This window comes from Syngnathoides biaculeatus, chromosome 2 (genome assembly GCF_019802595.1).
Source record: "Syngnathoides biaculeatus isolate LvHL_M chromosome 2, ASM1980259v1, whole genome shotgun sequence".
NCBI lineage: Eukaryota > Metazoa > Chordata > Actinopteri > Syngnathiformes > Syngnathidae > Syngnathoides > Syngnathoides biaculeatus.
Window position 1 is genome coordinate 42347033 of NC_084641.1, and position 27242 is coordinate 42374274.

A 27242-nucleotide genomic window follows, 5' to 3' on the forward strand; every position below is an offset into this window, starting at 1 on the left:
GAGAGCCTTTGTGAACAACAGTCTTCAGCTCTGCACACTGATTCTCGATTGGATTCAGGTCTGGACATTGACTTGGCCATTCTAACACCTGGATACATTTAATTTGTGAACCATTCCATTGTAGATTTGGCTTTATGTTTTGGATTATTGTCCTATTGGAAAATAAATCTCCGTCCCAGTCTCAGGTCTTTTGCAGACTCCAACAGGTTTTCTTCCAGAATGGTCCTGTATTTTCCTACATTCATCTTCCCATCAGTTTTAACCATCTTCCCTTTCGTTGCTGAAGAAAAAAAGGCCCAAACCACGAGGCTGGCACCACCATGTTTGACAGTGGGAATAGTGTATTCAGGGTGATGAGCTGTGTTGCTTTTATGCTCAGCATAGCGTTTTGCATTGTCGTCAAAAAGTTAGATTTTGGTTTCATCTGACCAGAGCACCTTCTTCCCCATTTGGTGTGTCTCCCAGTTGGCTTGTAGCAAACTTTAAACAAAACTTTTTTTTTTTTTATATCTTTGAGAAATGACTTTCTTCTTGCCACTCTTCCATAAAGGCCATATTTGTGCAGTGATTGTTGTCCTATGGACAGACTCTCCCACCTCAGCTGTAGGACTCTGCAGTTCATCCAGAGTGATCATGGGCCTCTTGGCTGCATTTTTGATCAGTGTTCTCCTTTTTCGAGGTGAAACTTTAGAAGGACGGCTGGGTGTTGGTAGATTTGCAGTGGTCTGATACGCCTTCCATTTCAATATGATTGCTTACACAGTATTCCTTAAAGGTCAAGTGTCGCCAAACGGATGATTTTTGGTATATTATTAATGAAAAACCCACTGCCAATATGGACCCATGTGTATTTTCACCACAAAACATGATTTTGACATACAGCTTTTTGTAACTCCCGCCATGAAAATCCTCTCAGGGATTTGTTTTCGAGAAGAAGCAGGAAGTGACGTAAAGAACAGCGGTGCCTCCTCGTGGACTCGTTTTTTTCCATTAGTTTTTACCTCCGGGAAGGTAGCTCATTGTTCCTTCGTGTTAGCCAAAATGCCGGCTCATTGCATTGCTGGACATTGCTTGAACACTCGGGAGAATGGAATTACCCTTCATAAATTTGAAAGAGACCCTGTTCATTGTGAAATATGGATTGCACGGGTGCAGAGGACGAGAGCTTCGTGGGTTCCAAATAACAGGTAGGTGTGTATACAGCTACAAAAAAAAATAGTTTGGGGCGGACCACGTAATCGGTCTCTCTCAAAACGTAGCAAAAGATCCACGTATGAAATCTGTCGATGTACGCGTAGTCCAGCCAACAATGTCTCGATAGTGTTCATCACGTACTGCGGAACATACCCCTAAAAGCAACATAGCTCGGCTCCACCTCCTCCTTATATGTCACCACAGGCGCCACACCGGCTGAGGTGGCGCGTTCAGCGGTCACAGCTTCTGCGAAGGCTGCGCGTCGGCCTTTGCGATCGGGGCGGCTCTGAAGAACCCAGCCGAGAATGGGTTACTCAGTCGCGTGCACGCATAAAGCGCCCCAGCTCAACTACGAGCACCCCCCTTAAAGCAGCACCGCTCGGCTCTGTCATAAGCCACACCGGCCGGCTTTGATGAGCCGCGATGGCTCATCTCCACCGCGGGAGTGGATCGGACGGGATGCCAATGATGACGTTTGGCCGTGATCAACATTGCTAAAAAAAAAAAAAAAAAAAACAGCTTTCTTCTTTTGGGCCATAATGTGTAAAAAGGTGGGCGAAAAGGCCAAATAAACTCCCAGCGCCAAAACAGATTAGCAATATGCATGAGCTAAGCAGAAACGATACTGTGCTGGGGCCATAATGAAGGACAAGACTCGGGTGTCAAAAAGTTGAAACGTTTTAGGTCGAGACCATCTTAACCCGAGAACTCCCTGCAATCAAAACCACAGTCCTTACACAGGTGTGTACTATTCCAGAAAGTTCACTCAACTGAATTTAACACAGGTGAAGTCCATTCAAGTCGTAGAAGCATCTGCAGTATGATCAGTGCTTAAGCTTAACTTTGATTGACATATCAAAGAGTGTGAATACTTGTGTACGTACCTATTATTTTTTTGTTAGCTTTTTATGAATTCATACAAATGTCTGAAAACGGCCGGCACAGTGGTGCAGCTGTAGAGCGTTGGCCTCACAGCTCTGAGGACCAGGATTCAAATCCCGGCACTGCCTATGTGGAGTTTGCATGTTCTCCCTGAGCCTGCATGGGTTTCCTCCCACACCCCAAAACATGCATTAATTGGAGACTCTAAATTGCCCCAAGGTGTGATTGTGAGTGTGACTGTTGTTTGTCTCCATGTGATCTGTGATTGGCTGGCAACCAATTCAGGGTGTAACCTGCCTCCTGCCCAATGTCAGCTGGGATAGGCTCCAGCACTCCTGTGACCCTCGGGAGAATAAGCGGTTCAGGAAATGGATGGATGAATCTCTGAAAATGTTTTTACTTTGTCATTATACATCATGATGGGATGATGATACCTGAAGACCTCAAGGAGTGTATTGACCACAAGCTACAACTGTACCACTGTGACGCCAAAGTATATTATCATTATTAGTAAATATTGGGAATATATGATAGCTTTTATTAGTCCCTCAGTGGAAACATTTCCGTCATTTCAGGAGCAATATTAGATATATGTATCGTAAGCACGGCACGGTAACAGAACTCCCGCATGGTTTTCTGTGATTGGACTTCTCTGCTCATCACGGCTTTTAACGAACACCATGTTCAGGCATAAAGGTGTCCTTGTGCACTTGGCATCAGGACAACCTACGTCACAGTTCAATGATCGACTTTTTGGTTGTGTCATCGGATTTCTGGTCACATGTCTTGGACACTCTGGTGAAGAGAGGTGCTTAGGTGTCAACTGATCACCACCTGGTGGTGAATTGGTTCCGATGGTGGGGGAAGATTTTGGTCCAACATGGCTGGCCCAAACATATTGTGAGGGTCTTCTGGGAACATCTGTCAGGTTCCCGCTGTCCCACCACAATGCCCACCTTCATGCTTACCTCAACTAAGGACGTTGGGAGTTGGAGGGCAGAATACTTTGAAGACCTCTTCATTTCCACTGACATGGCTTCCCATGAGGAAGTAGGGTCTGGGTTCTCTGAGCCGGGCACTTCTATCCCTTGGGATGAAGTCACCGAGGTGGTTAAAAAGCTCCATGTTGGCAGAGCCCCGGGAGTGTATGAGATTCATCTGGGGTTCTTCAAGGCTTTGGATGTTGTGGGGCTGTCCTGGTTGACATGCCTGTACAACATTGCATGAACATCAGAGACAGTGCCTCTGGATTGGCAGACTGGGATGGTGGTCCCCCTTTTTAAGAAGGGGGACTGGAGAGTGTTCCAAATATAGGGGGATCACACTCCTCAGTACATGGTAAGGTCTATTCTGGGGTACCGAAGAGGAGGGTCCGTCATGAAGTCGAATCTCAGATTCAGGAGGAGCAATGTGGTTGTCGTCCTGGCCGTGGAACAGTGGACCAGATCTACACCCTCAAGGGTGCATGGGAGTTCGCTATCCAGTCTACATGATTTTTGTGGACTTGGAGAAGACATTCTACCGTGTCCCTCGGATAGTTCTGCAAGAGGTTCTTCAGGAGTATGGGGTACAGAGACCCCTGATACTGGCTATTCGGTCTCTGTAAGACCGGTGTCAGAGTTTGGTCCGCATTGCCGACAATAAGTCACCCATGGGTTAACTTAACATGGGTGGGAGTTGGACCAACAAGGCTGTTTGTCACCGATTTTGTTTACAACTTTTATGGACAGAATTTCTCGGTGCATCCTTGGCGTAGAGGGAGTCCGGTTTGGTGGCTTCAGCATCACATCCCTGCTCTTTGCAGATGATGTGGTTCTGTTGGCTTCATGAAGCCATCATCTCCAAAACTCACTCGAGGTGTTTACAGCCAAGTGTGAAGCAGCTGGGATGGGAATCAGCACCTCCAAATCTGAGACCATGGTCCTCAGTGGGGAGATCCGGACGCCTCCCTGGTGAGGTGTTCCGGGCATGTCCCACCAGAAAGAGACCCCTGGGACGACCCCTTGAGAGGCTATGTCTTTCGACTGGCCTGGCCTTCGTGATCTCTCCGTAAGAGCTGGAAGAAATGGCTGGGGAAAGGGAAGTCCGGGTAACCCTCCTGAAGCTACTGCCCCCGCTAACTGACCCAGAAAAGCGGTAGATGATGGCTGGATGGAGAGCCTAATCCATTCCAAGAGGACCCCCCCCCCCCGCGCCACACACACCGCTAAAAATAAGGTTTCAAAGTACATAATGTAAAGAATAATAGAAAAATGTGTTCATTTACCTGTGGCGTTGGATGACCATGTGAAGAGAAGAGTGAGTAACAAGCAAAACGCATCGTGGGGGACAGAGGAGACAAACTTTGACAGCCAAGAGGAAACATACGTACGTCCGAACATACGTACACACACAACTTAAGTTTAAGTAAAGTTTCTTAGGGATCATTGTGAAGAAAGATGACTAAACATACAAAAACACAAACGAAAAAGTTGTACTTTTCCAATGCGTGCCAGCTGGTTACAGCGCTCGCGTGATTCAATGACAGTTGAGTGTTGAAGGGAATCAAAAAGCATCATGGGTAAAGATTGACATCCCTGCTCGCCAATGGGATGCCAGGAAGATGCTGCGGTAATAGTCAATAGGAGAGATACAGGAAGTGCATCATGGATAAAGATTGACGTTCCTCCTAACCAATAGGATGCCAGGAAGATGTTAGGGCGCTAGCCAATAGGAGAGAAACTCTATCGCACTCCACAAACAAAGATACAGGATGTTTAAGTTTGGTGGAATTTGGGTAATCCAGCGCCTATTTTTTCCTTTCGTATCCTGAATTTCCTTCATAACTAGAGACAATATATTTCTGAGGTGTTTTGTACCCTGAATTTTTCATAATTCAAGACATTCGGAAGGAAAAGTATCACTGTAATTAGATTTTCAACCAATAACAGAAGACAGGTTTCAAATTACATATTTTGTGAACTATGAATATGCGGGCAAACGCTGTTCCCAATCATTTCTACAAAGCTTGTGCTGCTCATAATGATGACTTTGAAGTAGGTAACAGCTGTTACAAGGTGTCATGTCTTCAGGTTCTGGTTCTGGGCAACAAGCGGGACCTGCCAGGAGCGCTGGACGAGAAGGAGCTCATAGAGAGGATGTAAGAACACCATAAACCGTCTGAATGCCAAGTCCCAGCAGCGTTTTGATTGTTGTTTTTGTTTGTGTTCTCAAGGAACTTGTCAGCCATCCAGGACAGAGAAATCTGCTGCTACTCCATCTCTTGCAAGGAGAAGGACAACATTGGTAACACACAATGTTCTCATTTCTCACATACGGGGCCATTAAGGGGGGGGGGTGAGGGGGGGGAATTTGTCAGCTTCTCCAATTCTAATGTTTTTGCATAGTTTAACTTTAATGTGTAAGATCATCAGATAAATGTATCAAAGATAACCCAGGTAAGCATAAAGTTTTGTTTTATTTACAAATAAATAAAAAGACAAGGGAAAAAGTGAGCTAAAACAAATTAATTTACATCGATTAAAAATGAAATAATGGTACATTTATAAGAGACAGCATTGGAGGGTCTCCATCTCTTCCTTAAACAAACCCTTACACAATCAGATTTAATGGCCAAGTGTGTAAAAACACACAATGAATTTTTCTCCAGCAGTCGGTGCTGCCCTGGTACGACATACAGAACAAGGAACAGCATAGCAACAAAAACAAAGAACAAGAGACATTTCTGTTTATAGGGACTATTCCTTATAAGACATGCAAGATGTAAAATCTATACATATAAGTGTATTAAAGGGCCACTGTCATGAAATGCATGATTTTTAGTATGTTATTAATGAAAGCATGGCAGCCGTGGAGCCATGCGTTTTTTTCAACACAAAACATGATTTTGACGTATCCACCTTTTTGTAACTCCCGCCATGAAAATCCTCTCGAGGGATTTGTTTTCGAGAAGAAGCAGGAATTGACGTACATGGGAGGACCACCCTCAAGTGGACTCGTTTGTTTCTATTAGTTTTACCTCCGGGAAGGTAGCTCGTTGTTCCTTCGTATTAGCCAAAATGCTGGCTTGTTCCATTGCTGGACATTGCTTGAACACTCGAGAGGATGGATTTACCCTTCATAAGTTTGCAAGAGACCCAGTTTGTCGTGAAAAATGGATTGCACGGGTCCAATAGACGAGAGCTTTGTCGGTTCCAAATGACAGGTAGGTGTGTATACGGCTACTAAAAAAATATAATAGTTTGGGGCAGACCACGTAATTCGTCTTTCATAATGCAACAATACATCCTCGTATGAAATGTGTTGATGTGCGCAAACAGTTACTAAAAAAAATAATAGTTTGGGAGGGACCACGTAATCGGTCTCTCATAATGCAACAAAAGATCCGCATACGTATGACAGGCCTGCTAAATGTGTCGATCTGCGCGTCGGGCTCGCGGATAGCGGCGGCTATGAACAACCCTGCCGACAATGCCGCACTCAGCCCCGTTCAACAACAACGCCGTAAAGCGCTCCGGCTCGACGGTGTAGTTCATCGCGGACGGCAGCAGCTATGAACAACGCCGTAAAGTGGCCCGGCTCGGCGCCATGATAAGCCACATTGGCCCCGAAAATAAGCCACTCCGGCCTTGCTGGGCCGCGATGGCTCATCTCCGCCGCTGAAGTTGATCGGACGGGGAGGTGGTTTGGTCGTGATCACATATCATCTGAATATGGCTCGAAACAATAGGGTAATATTGCCCCGGTAACTTCATTCAGTTGTGTGGTGTTCTCCTTTTCCAAAAGAGCTTCCGTGTCAGAAGGGGAGTGTTCGTCTCCCATACTAGGTTGCACCGTGTGTTTTCATTGGCGAATGTCCGGGTGACGTCCCGGACAGAGGATGCAGCCAATATGGCGACCACTTGGATGTCGTAGAATGACACTTCTGCAATTTTGCGCATGGATGACGCACTCCCGCTCACATTTTTTCATATAGACACTGAAGTGAATAATGTTGTATGTATTTTTCATTACAATATCTATTTTACAATGTTTATAGGGATGACACTTGACCATTAAGCATCTCAATTGAATTTCAATTATGGCTCGAAACAATAGGGTAATATTCCCCCGGTAACTTCACTCCGTTGTGTGATGTTCTCTCCTTTGAAAAGAGCTTCCGTGTCAGAAGGGGCGTGTTTGTCTCCCAAAGTAGGGTCCACCTGTTTTCAATTGCCAATGTGTGGGGTGACGTCACGGACAGGGGATGCAGTCAATATGGCGACCACTTGGATGTCATCGAATGACACTTCCACAACTTTGCGCATGGATGACGCGCTCTCCCCTCATATTTATTTTTTGTATAGACATTGAAGTGAATAATGTTATCTATTTTTCATTACAAAATCTATTTTATAATGTTTATAGGGATGACACTTGACCTTTACCAATGTCAGTTGACCCCCCCGTACAGGGCACTTAACCACGCCTCCTGAAGTGACGTCACGCCACGTGCGCTGACGTCAGACAAACAATTAGCAAAAATATCGGCGCAGCAAGAAAAGAATAGAGCGAGACTGTCCGATTTACCAGCTGATTTCTCACTTGCATTCTTAGCTAACAGTGAAATATCATTGAAAAGCAGACAGCAGGGCTTCAATTATTTCAGTGAGCGGTATTTCAATGGTATTTACATGCATATCGACGGAGAAACCATTGATATTAGCGCGAGATCTTTCCAGAGTCAGAGGAAGACCGAGAAGCTACATCATGTAATATATTATAACCCAAAGACAAATTTGCCATTGACAGTTTCCTATTTTCGTTTTACATATCACACTTGTGTGCAGAATCTGTATATGTATCTGTATAGCCGTTTGTGAACTGCCGTATGAAGGAAAAGAAGGCGAGGCTTGATTTACGAGTTGTTTCTCTCATTTTCTTTGTGTAACGTCACGCGCTCCCCTCAATAATTATTCTTGAATTAGTGCTGAACCTACGTAAGTCCCGACCGAGTACGACAATCACTACTTTAGTGTCCTCAAACATCCTTCCTTCAGTCTTGGTGTCTCGGTGCATGTCGAAGGCTTTTAGGACTACTAGTCCGGTTTAGCTTAGCTCACCGCCGAACAGAGACACGTTTGTGCAGTCAGATCATCGCAAAATATCGCTCAACACAGATCAAGTGTGACAATCATTCACACGTAGCTATATTATGCAAGCGAAGAACTGCTAATTCATTTATATGAGACATGTATTGAAAATCAAATATAGGACTTACCTTGGTGCAAACTTATCTGTTCCGGTTGATGGATTCAGTTGATCATGCGGTCTTCCACAAAGTTGTATCCATCAAAGACATTTTTCGTACTCGGTCTTCTGTTCCGGTTGATTTTAGATGGATTCAGTTGATGATGCGGTCTTCCACAAAGTTTGATCCATCAAAGACATTTTTCGTCCTGGGTCTTCGGTTTTGGAAAGGGTACGAATTGAACTCCACCAACTAGCCTTTCAGGATACCTGTCGTCACTATTATAAAGTAAGTCACTACACCTCTTAACCATATCTATTGTTAAAGAACCCAAATACGCGATAAATCGCCAACAGAAGCTATACTGGACCATCCAGTGTTGTCTGAGAAAACTGCGGGTCGAAAAAAGGGGCGTGGTTTAGCAGATCTCTGGCCTCTGATTGGTGAGTGACGCGGATTGCGCAATTTCTACAGAGGGGTCAATTGTCCAAAGGGAGCAGTTTAAAGTAATGAATCATGCAGTCTACAAAATATTTTAAAAAAAGTAAAGTCTAAATATATGTGGTCCAAACAGTATAAGGAGAAGTTTAAAGCCGGATTTGGACACAAAAAGATTTCCCAAGCTTTAAATATCTCAAGGAGCACTGTGCAAGCAATCATATTGAAATGGAAGGAGTATCAGACCATTGCAAATCTACCAAGACCTGGCCATCCTTCTAAAGTTTCACCTCGAACAAGGAGAACACTGATCAGAAATGCAGCCAAGAGCCCCATGATCACTCTGGATGAACTGGAGAGATCTACAGCTGAGGTGAGTGAGTCTGTCCATCGGACATCAGTCGTACACTGCACAAATCTGGCGTTTATGGAAGAGTGGCAAGAAGAAAACCTTGTCTCAAAGATATCCAAGGAAAGTATTGTTTAAAGTTTGCCACAAGCCACCTGGCAGACACACCAAACATGTGGAAGAAGGTACTCTGATCAGATGAAACCAAAATCAAACTTTTTGACCACAATGCAGAATGATATGTTTGGCGTAAAAGCAATATAGCTCATCACCCTGAACACACCATCCCCACTGTCAAACATGGTGGTGGGCAGCCTCATCGTTTGGGCCTGTTGATGGTTAAAATTGATGGCAAGATGAATGTAGGAAAATACAGGACCATTCTGGAAGAAAAACTGTTGGAGTCTGCAAAAGACCTGAGACTGGGATGGAGATCTGTCTTCCAACAGGATAATGATCCAAAATTTAAAGCCAAATCTACAGTGGAATGGTTCACAAATAAATGTAGTAAGTGAAAATCCAGACCTAAATCCAATCGAGAATCTGTGGGCAGAGCTGAAGACTGCAATTCACAAACGCTCTGCATCCAACCTCACTGAGCTCGAGCTGTTTTGGAAGGAAGAATGGGCAAGAATTTCTGTGTCTCGATGTGCAAAATTGATAGAGACATAACCCAAGCAACTTGCAGCTGTAATTGCAGCGAAAGGTGGTGCTACAAAGTATGAATGCAAGGGAGCCGAATAATATTATACACAATATTATACAAAAAGTTTAAAATATCCAATAAATTTCCTTCAACTTCATGATTGTGTCCCACTTGTTGTTGATTCTTGACAAAAATGATAATTATATCTTTACGTTTGAAGCCTGAAATGTGGTGAAAGTTTGAAATGTTCAAGAGTGCTGAATACTTTCACAAGGCACTGTACTTGCTCCCAGCAAGATCCTCTGAGCTGGAACTAAAAGAAAATCTGTTTTTCCAACCAAATTCTCCAGAATAAAGCAGATGTGCTTTTCCACGGGTTACAGATTATTTTTCACTTATTATTTCTCTTTTGTTTGTATACCTTCTCGCTCCCGTAGAATTCAATAAATCTTAGATACGTTTCCACTTCCTGGATCTGAGTGATAAGCAAGAAGAAATATCTTAACTATACACAGATTAGTTTGTGGGTCCTCTTTTTTTCATTTTCTCAAGGTAATGTTTAAATTACAAGAACCTATTAAAGTCTTGGTTGATTGATCTGAACTGATTTTTTTAGCTCATGACTTTTTCAATCAAAAAAATCACTTACCTGTCTGAAAAAAGAAGTGGCCAGAAGATCTAAAAAAAAAAAAAACTGCAAAAAAAAATGCCACAATCCCAAGATCAAGAACAGGTGACAAAAAAATTGATCAGTCTGGAAAGGGTTACAAAGCCATTTATAAAGTGTTAGGACTTCAAACCACCATGACAGCAACATTTACACCAAGAACACAGTGACGACTCATCCAAGAGGTCACAGAGAAACCAAGGAAAACATCTGTAGAACTGGAGGCCTCCCTTTTTCTCAGTTAAAGTGTAAATGTGAAATAATAAGAGAGAGTGATTTTTGTTAGATGTGATCCCTCATGAATTTCTACATTGGTATCTGTAAGAAACAATGCTGAAAATTTTTCATTTACCATGCTTTTGCATGTGCAATTACCCCCCACCCCCAAAAAAGTATTTGGCAATCTTGTGCATAATACATATGCATAATAAAAGTTGGGAAAGGTTTTCACAGTAAATTAATATATATACAGGGTACACCCTGTATATGATACAGTATGATCCTATAGTTTTGCATTCTGTTGAGGAGTACAATTAAAAATACTGACCTGTTTACTTTTAAATGTCTTGTATCCTGAATGGGGCTAAGCTTGACACCATCTTCCTTGTCTTCACTTGCAAAAAAAAAAAGTAGTCCACTGACGCAGGTGTTTTGTTTAAAGAAAAACTGTTGACTTAATTCAAAACAACATAAACTGCAAATTACATATTTAAAGCACAGTATACAACGAAAAACTATTTCACCCGACTGTCCATATTTCCACTGTATGTATGATCCTCCTTCTTACGGTTCATTACATCACCACAACACATTTACTCTGTAGCAAACAAATGCTTATTTTGACAACAGAAAGGAACACAGTGAAGAAAATAAGTATTTGAATACCCTGCTATATTGCAAGTTCGCCCACTTAGAAACAATGGAGGGGTCTGAAATTTTCATCATAGGTGCATGTCCACTGTGAGAGAGATAATCTAAAAAGAAAAATCAGAATGTATGATTATTTTTTAACGATTTGTGTGATACAACTGGAAATAAGTATTTGAACACCTATCTTATCAGCGACAATTCTGACTCTCAAAGACCTGTTTGTCCGCCTTTAAAAATCCACCTCCACTCCGTGTATTATCCTGACTCAGATGCACCTCTGTTAGGTCGTTAGCTGCATAAAAACACCTGTCCACCCCATACAATCACTCAGACTCAAACTTGTAACATGGCCAAGACCAAAGAGCTGTCCAAAGACACCAGTGACAAAATTGTACAACAACACATAGCTGGAAAGGGCTACGGAGAAATTGCCAAGCAGCTTGGTGAAAAAAGGTCCACTGTTGGAGCAATCATTAGAAAATGGAAGAAGCTAAACATGACGCTCCATCTCAATCGGAGTGGAGCCCCATGCAAGATATCACCTCGTGGGGTCTCAATGATCCTTAGAAAGCTGAGGAATCAGCCCAGGCTACATAACAGGACTTGGTCAATGACCTGAAAAGAGCTGGGACCACCGTTTCCAAGGTGACTGTTGGTAATACACTAAGAGGTCATGGTTTGAAATAATGCATGACATGGAAGGTTCCCCTGCTTAAACCAGCACATGTCAAGATTCTTAAGTTTGCCAATGACCATTTGGATGATACAGAGGAGTCATGGGAGAATGTTTTGTGGTCAGATGAGACCAAAATTTAACTTTTTGGTCATTATTCTACGAACCGTGTTTGGAGGAAGACAAATGATGAGTTCCATCCCAAGAACACCATCCCTACTGGAAGCATGGGGGTGGTAGCATCTTGCTTTGGGGGTGTTTTTCTGCACGTGGGACAGGACGACTGCAATGTATTAAGGAGAGGATGATTTTTCAAAACAACCTCTTTCCATCAGTCAGAGCACTGAAGATGAGTCGTGGTTGGGTCTTTCAACATGACAATGACCCGAGGCACTCAGCCAGGAAAACCAAGGAGTGGCTCCGAAAGAAGCATATCAAGATTCTGGCATGGCCTTGCCAGTCTCCAAACCTAATCCCAATTGAAAATCTTTGGAACGAGCTGAAACTTTGTGTTTCTCAGCAACAGCCCAGAAACCTGTCTGATCTAGAGAAGATCTGTGTGGAGGAGTGGGCCAAAATCCCTCTTGCAGTGTGTGCAAACCTGGTGAACAACTACAGGAAATGTTTGACCTATGTAATTGCAAACAAACAAACCAATGGTTTTCTCAGGTGTTCAAATACTTATTTGCAGCTGTATCACACAAATAAATTGTTAAAAAAATCATACATTGTGATTTCTTGATTTTTCTTTTGATATTATTTCTCTCACAGTGGACATGCACCGACGATGAAAATTTCAGACCCCTCCATGATTTCTCAGTGGGAGAACTTGCAATATAGCAGGATGTTCAAATACTTATTTTCTTAACTGTATGATCATCAACATCATACATTGAACTAAAGATTTGTGAGTAAGGAATCCTACTAAGGAAATCTTTGAAATATTTCACTGTAACTAGCCACTAATTATTTTACCTGAAAATATTTTAAAACAGAAATTTTATTTAGAGTGTCTCTTGATACAATTATTCAAAAACAACTTAAAACTTTAAGACTTATAGTCTTTCGTAGCCCTGTTGAACTATGAAAAAACTGAGAATCTTCAGAATTAACCTATTAGTTGCTCCCAACTTCCTCCTTGGTGTTAACCTATGGGGGGATTGAAATGCCATTTCACGTCTCTTTGTTGCAATTTCTTTTTGAGCTTGCTGATGTTCCACTCTTTGATTGCTTTCTTCAACACATTGTCAGCTGACTTGAAGTTAGTGCCATTATCTGAGTACATCTCTTTGATTTGTCCTCTTCTGGCAATAAATCTCCTGACTGCATTCATTAACTGATCTGTAGCGCCTTGATTTACGTGTTGTTCTTTTGACTTCTATGTCATCATCATGAAACATTCTGGACTCTGGATTCTTGAGCCATTGATCAGGAGCACAGAGTAAAAAAAAAAAAAATGGTCCCGTAAGAAGGTTATGCACTTCAAAAAACCCTCGACTGTTTTTCCCCTGTAGACATGGTCTGCAGGATTAAGAGTGCTATTTCTGTACTGCCACTGTGAAGTTTTAGACTACTCCAAAATTCTGTTGGCCACAGAAGTTTTAAATCTTGCGCTTTTGCTGTTAAAGTATTTAAGCACAGCCTTACTATCCATCCAAAAAATTTTATTGTGAAGCTCCAACTCTGGCTCTTTTTTTTCCAAAAGCCTTCTGAAGAATTCTTTTAGAAGCCAATATTCCTGGAGAGAGGAAGCCCAGAGGGTCATAAATGAAACTGACAAGGGAAGCAGTCCTCTCCTGATGTATGGTTGATCGTTGAGGTTGATTTTGAACCCGAACTGATCTGATTGCACACACCTCTAGATTCCAAGACCTCTGTCAATAGGTAAGCTGTCATTACTCAAGTCTTGACCCTGAAATCCGTTTGCTCTTTCCACTTCTGCTAAATCCACTATTGGCCAACATGCCTTTTAAATTTGCACAAAGATCAGCTACAGTTTCTTCATAATGTATGAACTTGAGGCAGTCGTCAACATAAATTAAATTTGTGACTGTTTTGACACCTTCTTGGCCAAATTCCTTTTCAAAATCCATTGCAGATTGCTGGAGCGCAAAGCTTGCAACACTTTGGGATGCCGTTGTTCCAAAAATGTGCACCAAAATCTTGGGTTCAGCTAGCTCTTGTTTAAAGTTTCCCATAGGCCACCAGTGAAATCTAAGATCTGTATCTTCTTTGGTGACTTGGAAATGACAAAACATTGCTTCATCAGCCATTACTGCCATGTCGTCATGCCTAAATCTCATCAGAACTCCGACAAGAGAACTTGTCAGGTCTGGCCCTTATAAGAGTTGCTGGTCCAAAGACACACCTTGAAAGCTGGTAACACAAAGACGACTCATAGAGTTTCTGCCTCACAGGATGTTTAACTGTGGTGTGGCAAATACTTTTGTTACGACAGATTTGGTATTGAGCTTCACTGCATGGCCTTTGCTGAGAATGCTGTTTTTGAATGCAACATACAGTGATACCTCCACTTACAAAATGAACTCATTCTGGAATACGTTTCGTAATGTGAATATTTCGTAAGTAGAATCGTTTTTTACATGCAAATAGGCGAATCCGTTCCAAGACCCTCCTCACCCCACCGAAAATAAGCATTCAAAGTACAGAATCTAAAGAATAATAAAAATAATATTTTACTTTTGATGCCTGGTGACAATGTGAAGAGCGAGGTGAGTGACACGCAAAAGGCATTGTGGGTGACGGAAGAGGAGACGAACGTTTGACATCTGAGAGAAATCAAACATAGGAATGTACGCACGCACACAATTTAATTCCACTAAAGTTTCTTGGGGCTCATGCTGAATATAGGTGAATCTTCTTCTTCTTTCTTCTTTTCCTTTCGGCTTGTCCCGTTATGTGTCGCCACAGCATGTCATCTGTTTCCGTCTAAGCCTATCTCCTGCATCTTCCTCTCTTACTCCAACTGCCCTCATGTCTTCCCTCACCACATCCATCAACCTTCTTTTTGGTCTTCCTCTCGCTCTTTTGCCTGACAGCTCCATCCTCAGCCCCCTTCTACCAATATACTCACTCTCTCGCATCTGAATATGTCCAAACCATCGAAGTCTACACTCTCGAACCTTGTTTCCAAAACATGCAACTTTAGCTGTCCCTCTAATGAGCTCATTTCTAATCCTATCCAACCTGGTCACTCCGAGCGAGAACCTCAGCATCTTCATTTCTGCCACCTCCAGTTCTGCTTCCTGTTGTTTCTTCAGTGCCACGGCCTCTAATCCGTACATCATGGCCGCCCTCACCACTGTTTTGTAAACTTTGCCCTTCATCCTAGCAGAGACTCTTCTGTCACATAACACACCAGACACCTTTCGCCAGCTGTTCCAACCTGCTTGGACCCGTTTCTTCACTTCCTTACCACACTCACCATTGCTCTGGATTGTTGACCCTAAATATTTGAAGTTGCCCACCCGTGCTATCTCTTCTCCCTGTAGCCTCACACTTCCCCTGCTCTCATTCACACACATAAATTTACTTCAGCACATAGTTTTACTTCAGCTAATCTTCATTCCTCTCCTTTCCAGTGCATGTCTCCATCTTTCTAATTGTTCCTCCGCCTACTTGCTGCTTTTACTGCATATCACAATAACATCTGCGAACATCATGGTCCAAGGGGATTCCAGTCTAACCTCGTCTGTCACCCTATCCATTACCACTGCAAACAGGAAGGGGCTCAGAGCTGATCCCTGATGCAGTCCCGCCTCCACCTTAAATTCTTCTGTCACACCAAAGGCACACCTTCTTCCAGCTGAAATTATGTTCCCTTTCAGTCCAAAGGTTTTTTGACTGATGCATTCTTCCTTTTCTTCACTTGCAAAAAAAAAAAAAAAATGAAAAAAAATCCACGAATGCCGGTGTTTTATTGAACGAAAAATTCAATTACTTGAATTCAAAACAAAAAATAAAACATTCCACATCGACTGGGCTTTCCACTGTAAATTAGATAATTAAGTATCTGCGAGCAACAGTATGGTTTAATGCCTAGAAAGAGTTCCACAGATGCATTATTTGCCTTGAGGATGCAAGTGGAAAAGTACAGAGAAGATCAGATGGAACTACATTGTGTCTTTGTGGATTTAGAGAAACCCTATGACACAGTACCGAGAGAGAAACGGTGGTACTACATGGTGGCAGAGAAATATGTTAGAATAGTACAGGACATGTATAATGGCAGAAGAACAAAGGTGAGGTGTGCCGAGGTTAGACTGGAATCCCTTTGGACCATGATGTTCGCAGATGATATTGTGATATGCAGTGAAAGCAGGGAGTAGGTGGAGGAACAACTAGAAAGATGGAGACATGCACTGGAAAGCAGAGGAATGAAAATTAGCACAGTAAAACACACTATGTGCATGAATTAGAGGGGTGAAGGGAGAAGAGTGAGGGTCCAGGGAGAAGAGATTGCAAGGGTGGATGACTTCAAATATTTAGGGTCAGCAATCCAGCGCAATGGTGAGTGTGGTAAGGAAGTGAAGAAACGAGTCCAAACAGGTTGGAACAGCTGGTGGCAGGTGTCTGGTGTGTTATGTGACAGAAAAGTCTCTGCTCGGATGAAGGCCAAAGTTTATAAAACAGTGGTGAGGCCGGCCATGATATACGGATTAGCACTGAAGAAACAACAGGAAGCAGAACTGGAGGTACCAGAAATGAAGATGTTGAGGTTCTCGCTCAGAGTGAGCAGGTTGGATAGGATTCGAAATGAGCTCATTAGAGTTGGATGTTTTGGAGACAAGGTTTGAGAGAGCAGACTTTGATGGTTTGGACATGTCCAGAGGTGAGAGAGTGAGTATATTGGTAGAAGGGTGCTGAGGATGGAGCTGCCACGCAAAAGAGCGAGAGGAAGACCAAAGAGGTTGATGGATGTGGTGAGGGAAGACATTAGGGCAGTTGGGGTTAGAGAGGAAGATGCAGGAGATTGGGTAAGATGGAAAAAGATGACATGCTGTGGCTACCCTGAACAGGACAAGCCGAAAGGAAAAGAAGAATCCAGATAAATTAAGAAAGAAAGAAGGAATTTACTAAAAACCGTTTCATCCTACTGTCCATATTTCCACTGCATGTCTGACCCTCCTTCTTTCAGTTCGTAACGTCACCATAACACATCAACTCTGTAGTAAACAAATGTGCATTTTGATAACCACTCAAAGCAATATACTCATCATCGGTAGGATACATGTAACAAAGATAATGAAATCTTTGCTGAAATATTTCACCCTAACCAGCCACTAATTATTTTAACGGAAAATATTTAAAAACAAACAGACATTATAGTTAGGCTCTTACATGTGTTTTGTAGAGTAAAAATACTGAAATTTATTTACTCCTAAATAATGTTTTTTATATCATGGCTGTGGCGGCGTGGTGGTGCAGCTGTAAAGAGGTTGGCCTCACAGTTCTGAGGACCAGGGTTTAATCCCGGCCCCGCCTCTGTGGCGTTTGCATATTCTCCCCGTGTCTGCGTGTGGGTTTTCCCCTGGCACTCCGGTTTCCTTCCGCATCCCAAAATCATGCATTAATTGGACACTCTAAATTGCCCCTAGGTGTGATTATGAGTGTGACTGTTCTGTCTCTGTGTGCCCCGTGATTGGCTGGCAACCAGTTCAGGGTGTACCCTGCCTAATACCCGTTGACAGCTGGGATAAGCTCCAGCACTCCCGCGACTCTTGTGAGGGTAAACGGCTAAGAGGATTGATGGATGGATATGTCTGTGATGCACCCTCTTGTTTAATTTTGACATTGTGGTTTTAAAAGGGTTATTTCCCCCTTGCACGTGCATATTGACATGTGACCAGTTTTGCATAATGCAAAGACAAGTGGATAGGTAATGTTTGGAGACAAAAACACCCTTTTAATAATATCACCATCAAAATATACTGTGTTTTCTTGAAAATAATGTGCAAATATTTCAAAAACTATTTTCAAAAAGTTAATAGAATGCATTATATTTAGGTATGGATGAAAAATTAAAAATGGAATCACATTGTATAGTCCTATACAGGTACATAGCGTGGTAAAAAGTGTATATGTATACATTTCAATATGATATTTGATGTCTTATGTTACACATTTATATATATATTACGGTAATGTGCAGCCCCAACCTGAGCTCTCAGAGCTCCTCCATGGTGAAAGATGCTACGGATTGGAGCTGAATGGAGGGGGAGAGGATGCGCTGCGCAATCCAAACTCTTGGTATTAAAGAAATATTTCAAGTCATCAATGACGAGTTCCACAGCGATGCACCAAATAAAGCTACTATGGATCTTTTTTGGATTGGAGATGAGTCATAATGCTTCTTTTGAAGGCTTGGCCAAGGATGTGTAATGTAGTGGATAAACTGCACTTTGCACAAACGTTTTATGCACAAATATTTAATGCAGTGTTTTATAAACAACGTTAAAGAGTTTATAATTTTAAGACTGAAATATGTGTTAACAGTATCAATAAAATATTGTGCCATCATTGAGCATTTATTTTAGTTGGTTTAGGGATTCTGTTCTGACAATTACAAGGACCAGGACAAGCATGTCCTGTGGGCTGTCCCGAGATTATATTACCACTAAATCAGCACATGCACATTATTATTAATGATTGGTGTACAGACAGTTTTTTCAAAAACAATACAAGTACAAACCTAACAACATATAAATACAGATCATTCCTAATATTCTGAGCATATGGGTAGCGGCAAATTAGTGGTGCGCATTGTACATTGGGAGAAGGGTTTTCCTGATTTTATTTTATAATGATAATAGTAATTCCCCTAAATAGTTAACTTGTCCATGCCAATACACCCTATGTGTGTTTATAGCCCCCACCCCCTGAATGAAATGAATTACTAGTGTCCAATTGAAGTGTACGTTATTTGTCTAAAAAACGTGTATCATGTCTTCTCAAGTCTCATCTCTTTAAGTTTTTAACTTCTTTCCTCAAACCTTGTCCAATTTCGGTGATTGCCTTCTTCAGAGACCTTTGACAGAACCGGACGTGTCAGGAGGCAGATTTGACAGCCAGCATGCGTGGAAAGCCCAGCGAAACGAAACTGCACAATATCTGAACAAAATATTTTACTTGTTCTTTTGTTTAATTTTAGTTGTAAATTGTAAGATGATCTCGAAAGTAATCCATTCCGGATGTCGAAAGTAATCCTTTCCGGATGTCGTTTCGTAACTTGGATTTTTCGTTTGTAGAAATGTATTTTACATGTAAATAGCCTACCCTTACCTCCCTGCCGCCGAAATTAAGCATTCAAACTGTACATAATGTAAAGAATGATGAAAATATATGTTCATTTACCTTTGGCGTTGAGCAACGATGCAAAGAGAAAGGTGCGTGACAGGACGTGGGGGACGCGCGGAGGAGGCACACTCACAACTTAATGCACTCTGAACACATTGATAATATGACATCACATCAGTATGTAACTCAAGGCCATATCCAGCCTGCCACATCAATTTATGTGGCCCAGAAAAGCTAATAATTTCCATCAACATTCATAATTCTTGCTAAAATCATCATATGCAATAGAGAAGATTGCAGTTTTCTTTAATCACTAGATTCATTTTTACAGTAACTTGAACAATTCTTCTAATTTCAAAACTAATCAATTTCATGTTTACTGTATATGTGATATTATGATGAGGCAAGGAAACGTTTTTATGGTTTCAGAGTGGGTGTCTGAGCGACATTATACCAAACGTGGCCTGTGGCAAAAATGACACCCCCGGACTCTTAAGATATGCTGGCTGCCAATTTAGACAGTGTTGAAAACCAAGCACCTTATTTTGCTAATGGCACCATATTGCAGCGCTCAGCAATTTTCTGTTCAACACCTTTTGATTTTCTGTTTCCCATGTTCAGATATAACCCTCCAGTGGCTGATCCAGCATTCCAGGACAAAGAGGAGTTCCTGAGAGTAGACAACCTCAAACATGGCCGCCAAACCTCCTAGACCAGGGCCCTCCCATGTCATCCCTTCATTTTCATGTTGCATAAAGTTCACTATCCCTGACACCTCTGCATCCAACGTGAAAAGCTCCAATATTGTGGCAAAAACACAGGAAGCAGGAAACCTCCAATAAATCCCAGTCCCTCCTGGTCTTCCAGTCTCAATTAACCCACTCAAGTTTTTCTTAACAAAACAAAGAAGGAAGCGTTTTAAACTTTGTCAGGTGATATGTCAGCCATTTTGACTCACTCCTTGTAGAAAGAGAAACTCCACGAGAAAGATGAACCTCTGTTTCGTCTTCTCATGTCACCTTTCTCATCATCTCTTCAGTTTTCTTCCCTTCAAAACGTTTTAATTGCATTCTTGATTTTGTCTTTGTATGATAATAATAACAATGTTGATAATCTTTTCATGTAGACCTTAGTTTTGTATTTTTATTGTTTTTGACTTAGTGGATGCCAGAGTTGTGATGATCATGCTATTTATTGCATTACTTTATCAATAAGTTGAATCTGACTTTTTTGGGAGATCTCAGCCATTTTAAACGTGATCCACTTGTTTTTCCTCCAGTGCAACGGGAAATGTAAAAGTTGGTTTCACATTGACTTAATGAATTCAGAAGAAATGTGGGATTTTGTGCAACAAAATACATCAATGAGGAAATGAAGTGTGTCTGCGGTAACAAGCTTTTAAACATATGAGAACAAAATGAACATGGACAATGCCTCTGTCACTCTTCTCTGTGGGCTTTTTTGTAAAAATGTCTTTGAGATCATACAACTGAAATGCAAAATTAAAGTATGACATGAAAGCTTGGCTTTTCTTCCCTGCATATATTTTGTTCTGACCCCATTAAGGTTACTTTTAAATATTAACCTGAGCAGTTGAGTAGAAACTAAGATTTACTGGCCAAACCTCTGTTCTTGACGATAAAACAATAGAGATTGAGTGTCTACACGATTTAGTATACAAACTGAAATTGTCTTTGAAATAAACAAAGAAAATAACTTGGATTTACTGACCTGTTCTTGAAAGTTTACAACAGGAAAAGGACTTTATTTAAAGGTTGTCCAAAGTTAGATACAGTATCCTCACCACATTACTGCCGTGTCATTTTAGAGGTTAATCTGCAATGTAATTAACAAGATTATGTAATCACAGAATTTCTGTAATTGTAATCTGCTTCATGACTAGAATAAAATGTAATTAGTTGATTTTAGAAATTGTTTGTTACATTTTTTTCTAATGCTCCCAAAGCTCACATTTTTTTACATCACCTTCAAAAGGGAACACTTGTGATTGGCTCTCTCTGATCATACAGTAACTGTCAGCCACTGTCTCAAGTATAATTTGTTTTTCCAAATATGATCTTGAAGCACCACCTTGTAATGCAATCTTTATTTTAAAAAGTTTAGACTCACACTTTTCGGAACATATAACTGATTTTCACTTGTGTGTTCTCATATGAAGTGCTATTGTAAAAATCCTGCACATTGACAGCAGCTGAACATCGTGAGGGAGTTTTCCAAACACCGTTGCTCTACGCAAAAATGCAACAAACATCCATGTCTGGGTATCAGTATGTGAGTTGTATAAAGAAAAGTAGTTAATTCAAAACAATCTATGCTTTCAACCCACTATTTTAGAGGTTACTTTTCTTAATTTTTAAAGTTTAATGTTGTCCAATGTAATCCTGTGCATTCAGAAAATATTTGAAATGGTTACACTATTACATTAACAGGGTTACTTTTAATATAAACTACAAATCCAAATTAATCTCAAGTAGGCTCGACTATTATAATGGTCTGACAGGACTTCCCCCAAAATAGTACTTAAAAGGTACAGCTCATTCAAATGGTGCAGATTGGGTTCTGACCAGAACAAAGAAATCAGAGCAAATGACAGCAATTCTGAAATATAATTCAGAATAGATGTCAAAGTCCAATAACTGGTCTGTAAATAACTAAATTGTGGAAGTCGTGAACACATGAAAGAAATGTTAATGGAATATAAACCCAGTTGGGCTCAGAGATTAACAGCCTCAGGTCAAATAGTGGTGTGCAGAGTCCAAGGCAAACATGGTGAAGAAGCATTTAGCTATGATTGTCCGAGTCAGTGCTAGTGAAGGTGAGGAAAGTAAGGTATGGAGGGAAGAAGAGATGACACACTTCATTTGTCCACAAATGATCTAATAATCACCAATATACCTTTGTTCATCTGTCAGTGACGTATGGTGACCAGCAACAATTAAATGTTTGTCAAATGGATGGTAGTTCTATGTGATGGGCGGCATGGTGGAGCAGCTGGAAAGTATTGGCCTCACAGGTCTGAGAACCCGGGTTTAATCCCGGCCCTTCCTGTGTGGAGTTTGCATGTTCTCTCCATGTGCATGGGTTTTCTCCAGGCATTTCCGTTTCCACCCACATCCCAAAACATGCAACATTAATTGGACTCTCTAAATTGCTCCTAGGTGTGATTGTGAGTGTGACTGCTGTCTGTCTGTATGTGCCCTGCAAATGGCTGCCAACCAGTTCAGGGTGTACCCTCCCTCCTGCCCGTTGATAGCTGGGATAAGATCCAGCACTCCCGTGAGCTTTATGAGGATAAGCGGCTAAGAAAATGGCTGGATATTTAGACCATGAAAAATAGAGCTAACTAATAGATCATTCAGTCATTCATCTAATACAATACCTATCCTTACAAAGGTCACGAGCATCCTGGGGCCTGTCTCAGTTGTCTGTGGGTGAGAGGCGTAGTACACCGTGAACTCGTCACAGGGCACATAGAAGCAAATAACCATTCACACTTGTAGGCAATTTTGTTTTAAATTAAACTAGCATGCATATTTTGGGGATGTGGGAGGAAATCGGAGCAACACTCATGAGAAATTCAATTTCACAGTTCTGAGGACCGGGGTTCAAATCTGTTCAAAGCTGTGTGGAGTTTGTAGGTTCTTCCCATGCTGGCATGGATTTTCGCCTGGCACTCTGTTTTCCTTCCACATCCCAAAAAAATGCATGAATTGGAGACACTAAATTGCCCTTAGGTGTGTTTATTGTGTCTATGTACCCTGTGATTGGCTGGCAACCAGTTCAGGGTGTACCCCGCTTAATGCCCGTAGATACTTGGGATATGCTTCAGCACCCCCATGGCCCTTCTAAAGATAAGCGGTTCACATAATGGAAGGATTGCTGGGAGAAAATCATGTCAATTTTTAAATTTAGATTTCCTAAGTGTTATGGAAAATGTATGAATGAATAGAATTGGCTAAAAACCCATTGGCCCCTGCCAACTCAGTGCCCACACAAACATAGAGCAATTCAAGAGGAAGCATTGAGTTATCAACGTGTGGTCACCTCTCTTTTCATAGATTGTGTCAAGGTTATATAGATCAAGCATTGCCTGGTCATTATTGTTAACTCAGTTGGAAATGTGTTGAGTAATGTCACGACCAGAACACGGGGTTGGACCCAAATGCACAACTCGGGAGAAGTAGGGGCAGTTTGGGAAACGTATTTATTCAGTCCAGTGTTGAGAACCAGCCAGGCAGTCAAAGGGAGCAGCAGGGGTCGGTGCACAGGAGATCAGGAACGGGATTAAAAGAGTGCGGGAACGAGCCATGAAGCAGCGATCTGGCAAAGGCAATGTTTGGTTCTATATAACTGGGACGTAATTACTAGAGACGAGGCGCAGGTCTGCGCCTCTGCTGATTGCGGCAGGTGCGTGCCGCATCAGGGACCGGTATGGCCAGGATAGGGACTAGCAGGGCCACAACAGTACTCCCCCAACCTCCCCCCCACCCCCTTAACGACTGGCCCCAGGCTCCTCGGGGCGAGAGGCGTGAAAGTCTCTCATGAGGGAGGGAACAACCACGAACCGGGAAGGGATCCATGATCGTTCTTCGGGACCGTAGCCCTCCCAGTCTACCATGTACTGGACACCCCTTCACCGGTGAGACAACAGAAGACGGCGGACAGTGTAGACTGGGCACCCATCAACCATGCGGGACCAGCGGAGACGACCAAGCTGGTTTGTGACCGGTTTCCATGTTCTGATTGACCCGTTCAGTCTGGCCATTGCACTCTGGGTGCTGACCCAAGGACAGACTCGCAGTGGCCCAGTGAGCAAAACTCCCTCCGAAATTGTGCAACGAATTGGGATCCCTTGTCCGACACCACATCAGTTAGTTTTGGTACCAGAACACTTTGTCCAACAGAAGCTCGGCTGTCTGCTTGGCGGAGGGGATTTTCAGCAGCGGGATGAAGTGAGCCATTTTTGAGAACTGATCCAATATTGAAAGCACACCAGTGGGACCTTGTGAGGGTGGAAGACCAGTCATGAAATACAGGGAGATGTGGGACCATGGACGTTGAGGAACAGGCAGCGGACGAAGCTCTCCCGTGGGCCATTGCCAGGAGGGTTTGGTGGCAGCGCAACCCAGGCATGCATTGACATATTTTTGGATGCTTTTTTTTTTATGTTCGGCCACCAAAAGCATTTTCAATCACCGACCGCGTCATGGCCATGCCCGGGTGATACACGGTGCAGTTCGTGTGAGCCCAGTCAATCACCTTCCCCCACAGAGGAAGCACGACATACACTCTGTTGGTGTGGCAACCTGCCGGACTGGGGAAGTCTAAGTGCTTCTTTCACTTAGGCCTTGATCTCCCAAGTGAAGTTCGACACGAAACAGGTGTGATCAGGGTTCGCGCCTCTCCTCGTATATGCGTGACAATGCATCGGGTTTCCCATTTTTGGACACCAGCCGGTAGGACATAGTAAAGGGGAACCTAGTGAAATATTGGGCCCACCTATCTTGCCGGGCCAGATAACCAGGTTAACGTTCAGCCTCTTGGCAGCTTTTAGATATTCAAGGTTTTTATGGTCTATCAGCACTAAGAACGGGAACTGAGACCCTCCAACCAGTGTCTCCACTCACCCATGGCCGTCTCAACGGCGAGCAATTCCCGGTCTCGATGTCATAGTTCCGTTGCGCTGGCGTCAGCCTCTTGGAGAGGAAAGCCCAGGGGTGTAGTCTCCCATCCCTGGAACTCTTCTGAGAGAGGACAGCCCCTATCCCAGAATCTGATGCATCCACCTCGACAATAAACTGCCTATCAGGGTCAGGCAGGATGAGGACCGGGGCTGACGTGAAGCCGGTTGAGCTTTCTGAAAGCCACGTGGCAGGCCAGATCACAGTCGAAGGCACTGCGGGGAGAGGTGTGTGCATGCAAGGGGGCAGCTGTGGTGCTAAAATTCCAAATAAACTTGCGATAAAAGTTGGCAAACCCAATGAATCTCTGGACCTTTTTGCAATTCATGGGAGTGGGCCACTGAAGGATGGCCTTGACCTTGCCGGGATCCATGTGGATTTCCCCCTCTGCTAGGACAAAATCCAGGAACGAGACAGAGGGTCGGTGGAATTCGCACTTCTCTGCCTTCAGGTCCAGCTTAGTACATATCCTGGGTCCCTGAAGCAGCTTGAAGGCCGTGGCGATTAGGGGAAGAGGGTACCTGTTTTTTATGGTGATGTCATTCAGCCCCTGGTAGTCAGTGCAGGTATGCAGGGATTTATCCTTTTCCTTTACGAAGAAGAAGCCCGCTCCGGCGGGTGATGACGAGGGTCAGATGAGGCCCACCGCCAGCGACTCCTCCATATAGTCCCTCATGGCTTGGTGTTCTGGGCCTGTAAGAGAGAAGAGTCTCCCCCACAGGGGTGAAGTGCCGCACAGTAAATCAATAGCACAGTCATACGGCCGGTGAGGTGGAAGGGACTTAGCCTTTGCTTTAGAAATCACCTCCTTCAGATCAGAGTATGAGTCAGGGACCAAGGTTAAATCCGGCTCCTGTGGAGAGTCCCGCGGAGGTTCCGACGCGACCTGCAAGCCCTCCTTATCAGGAGATGCGAAGCACACACCTCCGCATTTCGAACCTCACAACTTGATTTATCCGAATGGCCAGTCACTGAGAGGGCTATGTTGCCTGAGCCATGGACTCCCCAAGATGATGTCACTGCTTCGTGAATTGAACACATGAAAACTCTAGCGTTCATTGCGTGTGTCAGGGAACGTCATGTTTAAGATCTGAGTGCGGTGAGTAATCTGGCACAAAAACTTTCCATTGGCTGCATAAGGGTGTCGGAGACGCTGCATTCGAAAAGTCTCTAATCCCAATTAAATAAATCACTCACGGGTTCAGAAGATTGGCGTCAGACCTGTAGTCAATGAACGCCATAGCCATGTATAAACGTTCTCCTGCGCTTAACATCACCTGAAGCAGGGACCGCGTCGGGCTATCCGCGGCGTAATTCAGACTCACCGTCATGGATACCTTGGGTGCGGGTCATACGGGTTTGACTGGGCACCGAGCCACGATGTGGGCGCGGACGGACTTGGGCTCGGGGCGGTGGTGGCTGTCAGTGGACTGGCCTCAGCAGCACTGGAGGACGTGAACCACTAGTCCAGCAGAGCACACATCTCCTGTAACCGCTGATTAGTTACCTGGAGAACGCCTTCCTGCTCAGGGATACGTCTCCACTGGATCTGTAAGGACTGGCGGATGACATCTGAGTCAGCTGGGTCCATGTTATGGCCAGATCGTACGTGTGGTTCGATATAACTGGGACATAATTACTAGAGACGAGTCGCAAGTGTGCACCTCCGCTGATTGCGCCAGGTCTGTGCCGCATCGGGGACCGGTATGGCCAGGACAGGGACTAGCAGGGCCATGACAGAGTAGTTCAAACCAGAGATTAGAGCTGGTGATATATCGTTGTCATTTCTTTATCTAGACATAAGCATACATTCATCCATTTTATGGGATACTTATCCTCACAAGGGTCGCGGGAGCGCTGGAGCCTATCCCAGCTGTCATTGGGCAGGAGGCAGGGTACACCCTGAGCTGGATACCAGCCAATTGCAGGGCACATAGTGTCAGATAACAGCTGCACCCACAATCACGGCTCAGGGCAATTTAGAGTCTGTCATGAGCAAGGCTTGGCCACTGCCAAGAGGGGCTTGGCCACTGCTCTGGGCAGTGACAACTGTCACTGGTCACAGCTGTTTCACATTGGGACTGTAATTAGACAGGCCTTTAAGTTGGAGTTTTTGTCATTGGCATTTGCCAGTTCGTTGCCTTGCCTTAATGAGTTTGCACTGTGTTACCATGTGCAGATACTACTTCTGAAATAAAACCAATGCACATTATGCCTCGGAGTCCTGCATTTGGGCCTCCTCTGCACAGATGGCTCGTGACAGAGTGTCCAATTA

General features: G+C 43.2%; 1 protein-coding gene across 1 annotated transcript in view; it reads left to right on the top strand.

Annotated features, from left to right (window-relative positions):
• The window catches only part of LOC133493234 (ADP-ribosylation factor-like protein 8A), a 46782-nt gene extending 25992 nt beyond the window's left edge, over positions 1-20790 (top strand). The window contains exons 5-7 of the mRNA XM_061806340.1: positions 5148-5215; positions 5291-5361; positions 19887-20790. Coding sequence (XP_061662324.1) covers positions 5148-5215; positions 5291-5361; positions 19887-19939 — 192 coding nt within the window. The 3' untranslated portion in view covers positions 19940-20790. The remainder of the gene's footprint in view (positions 1-5147; positions 5216-5290; positions 5362-19886) is intronic.
• The last annotated feature ends 6452 nt before the right edge of the window (positions 20791-27242 follow it).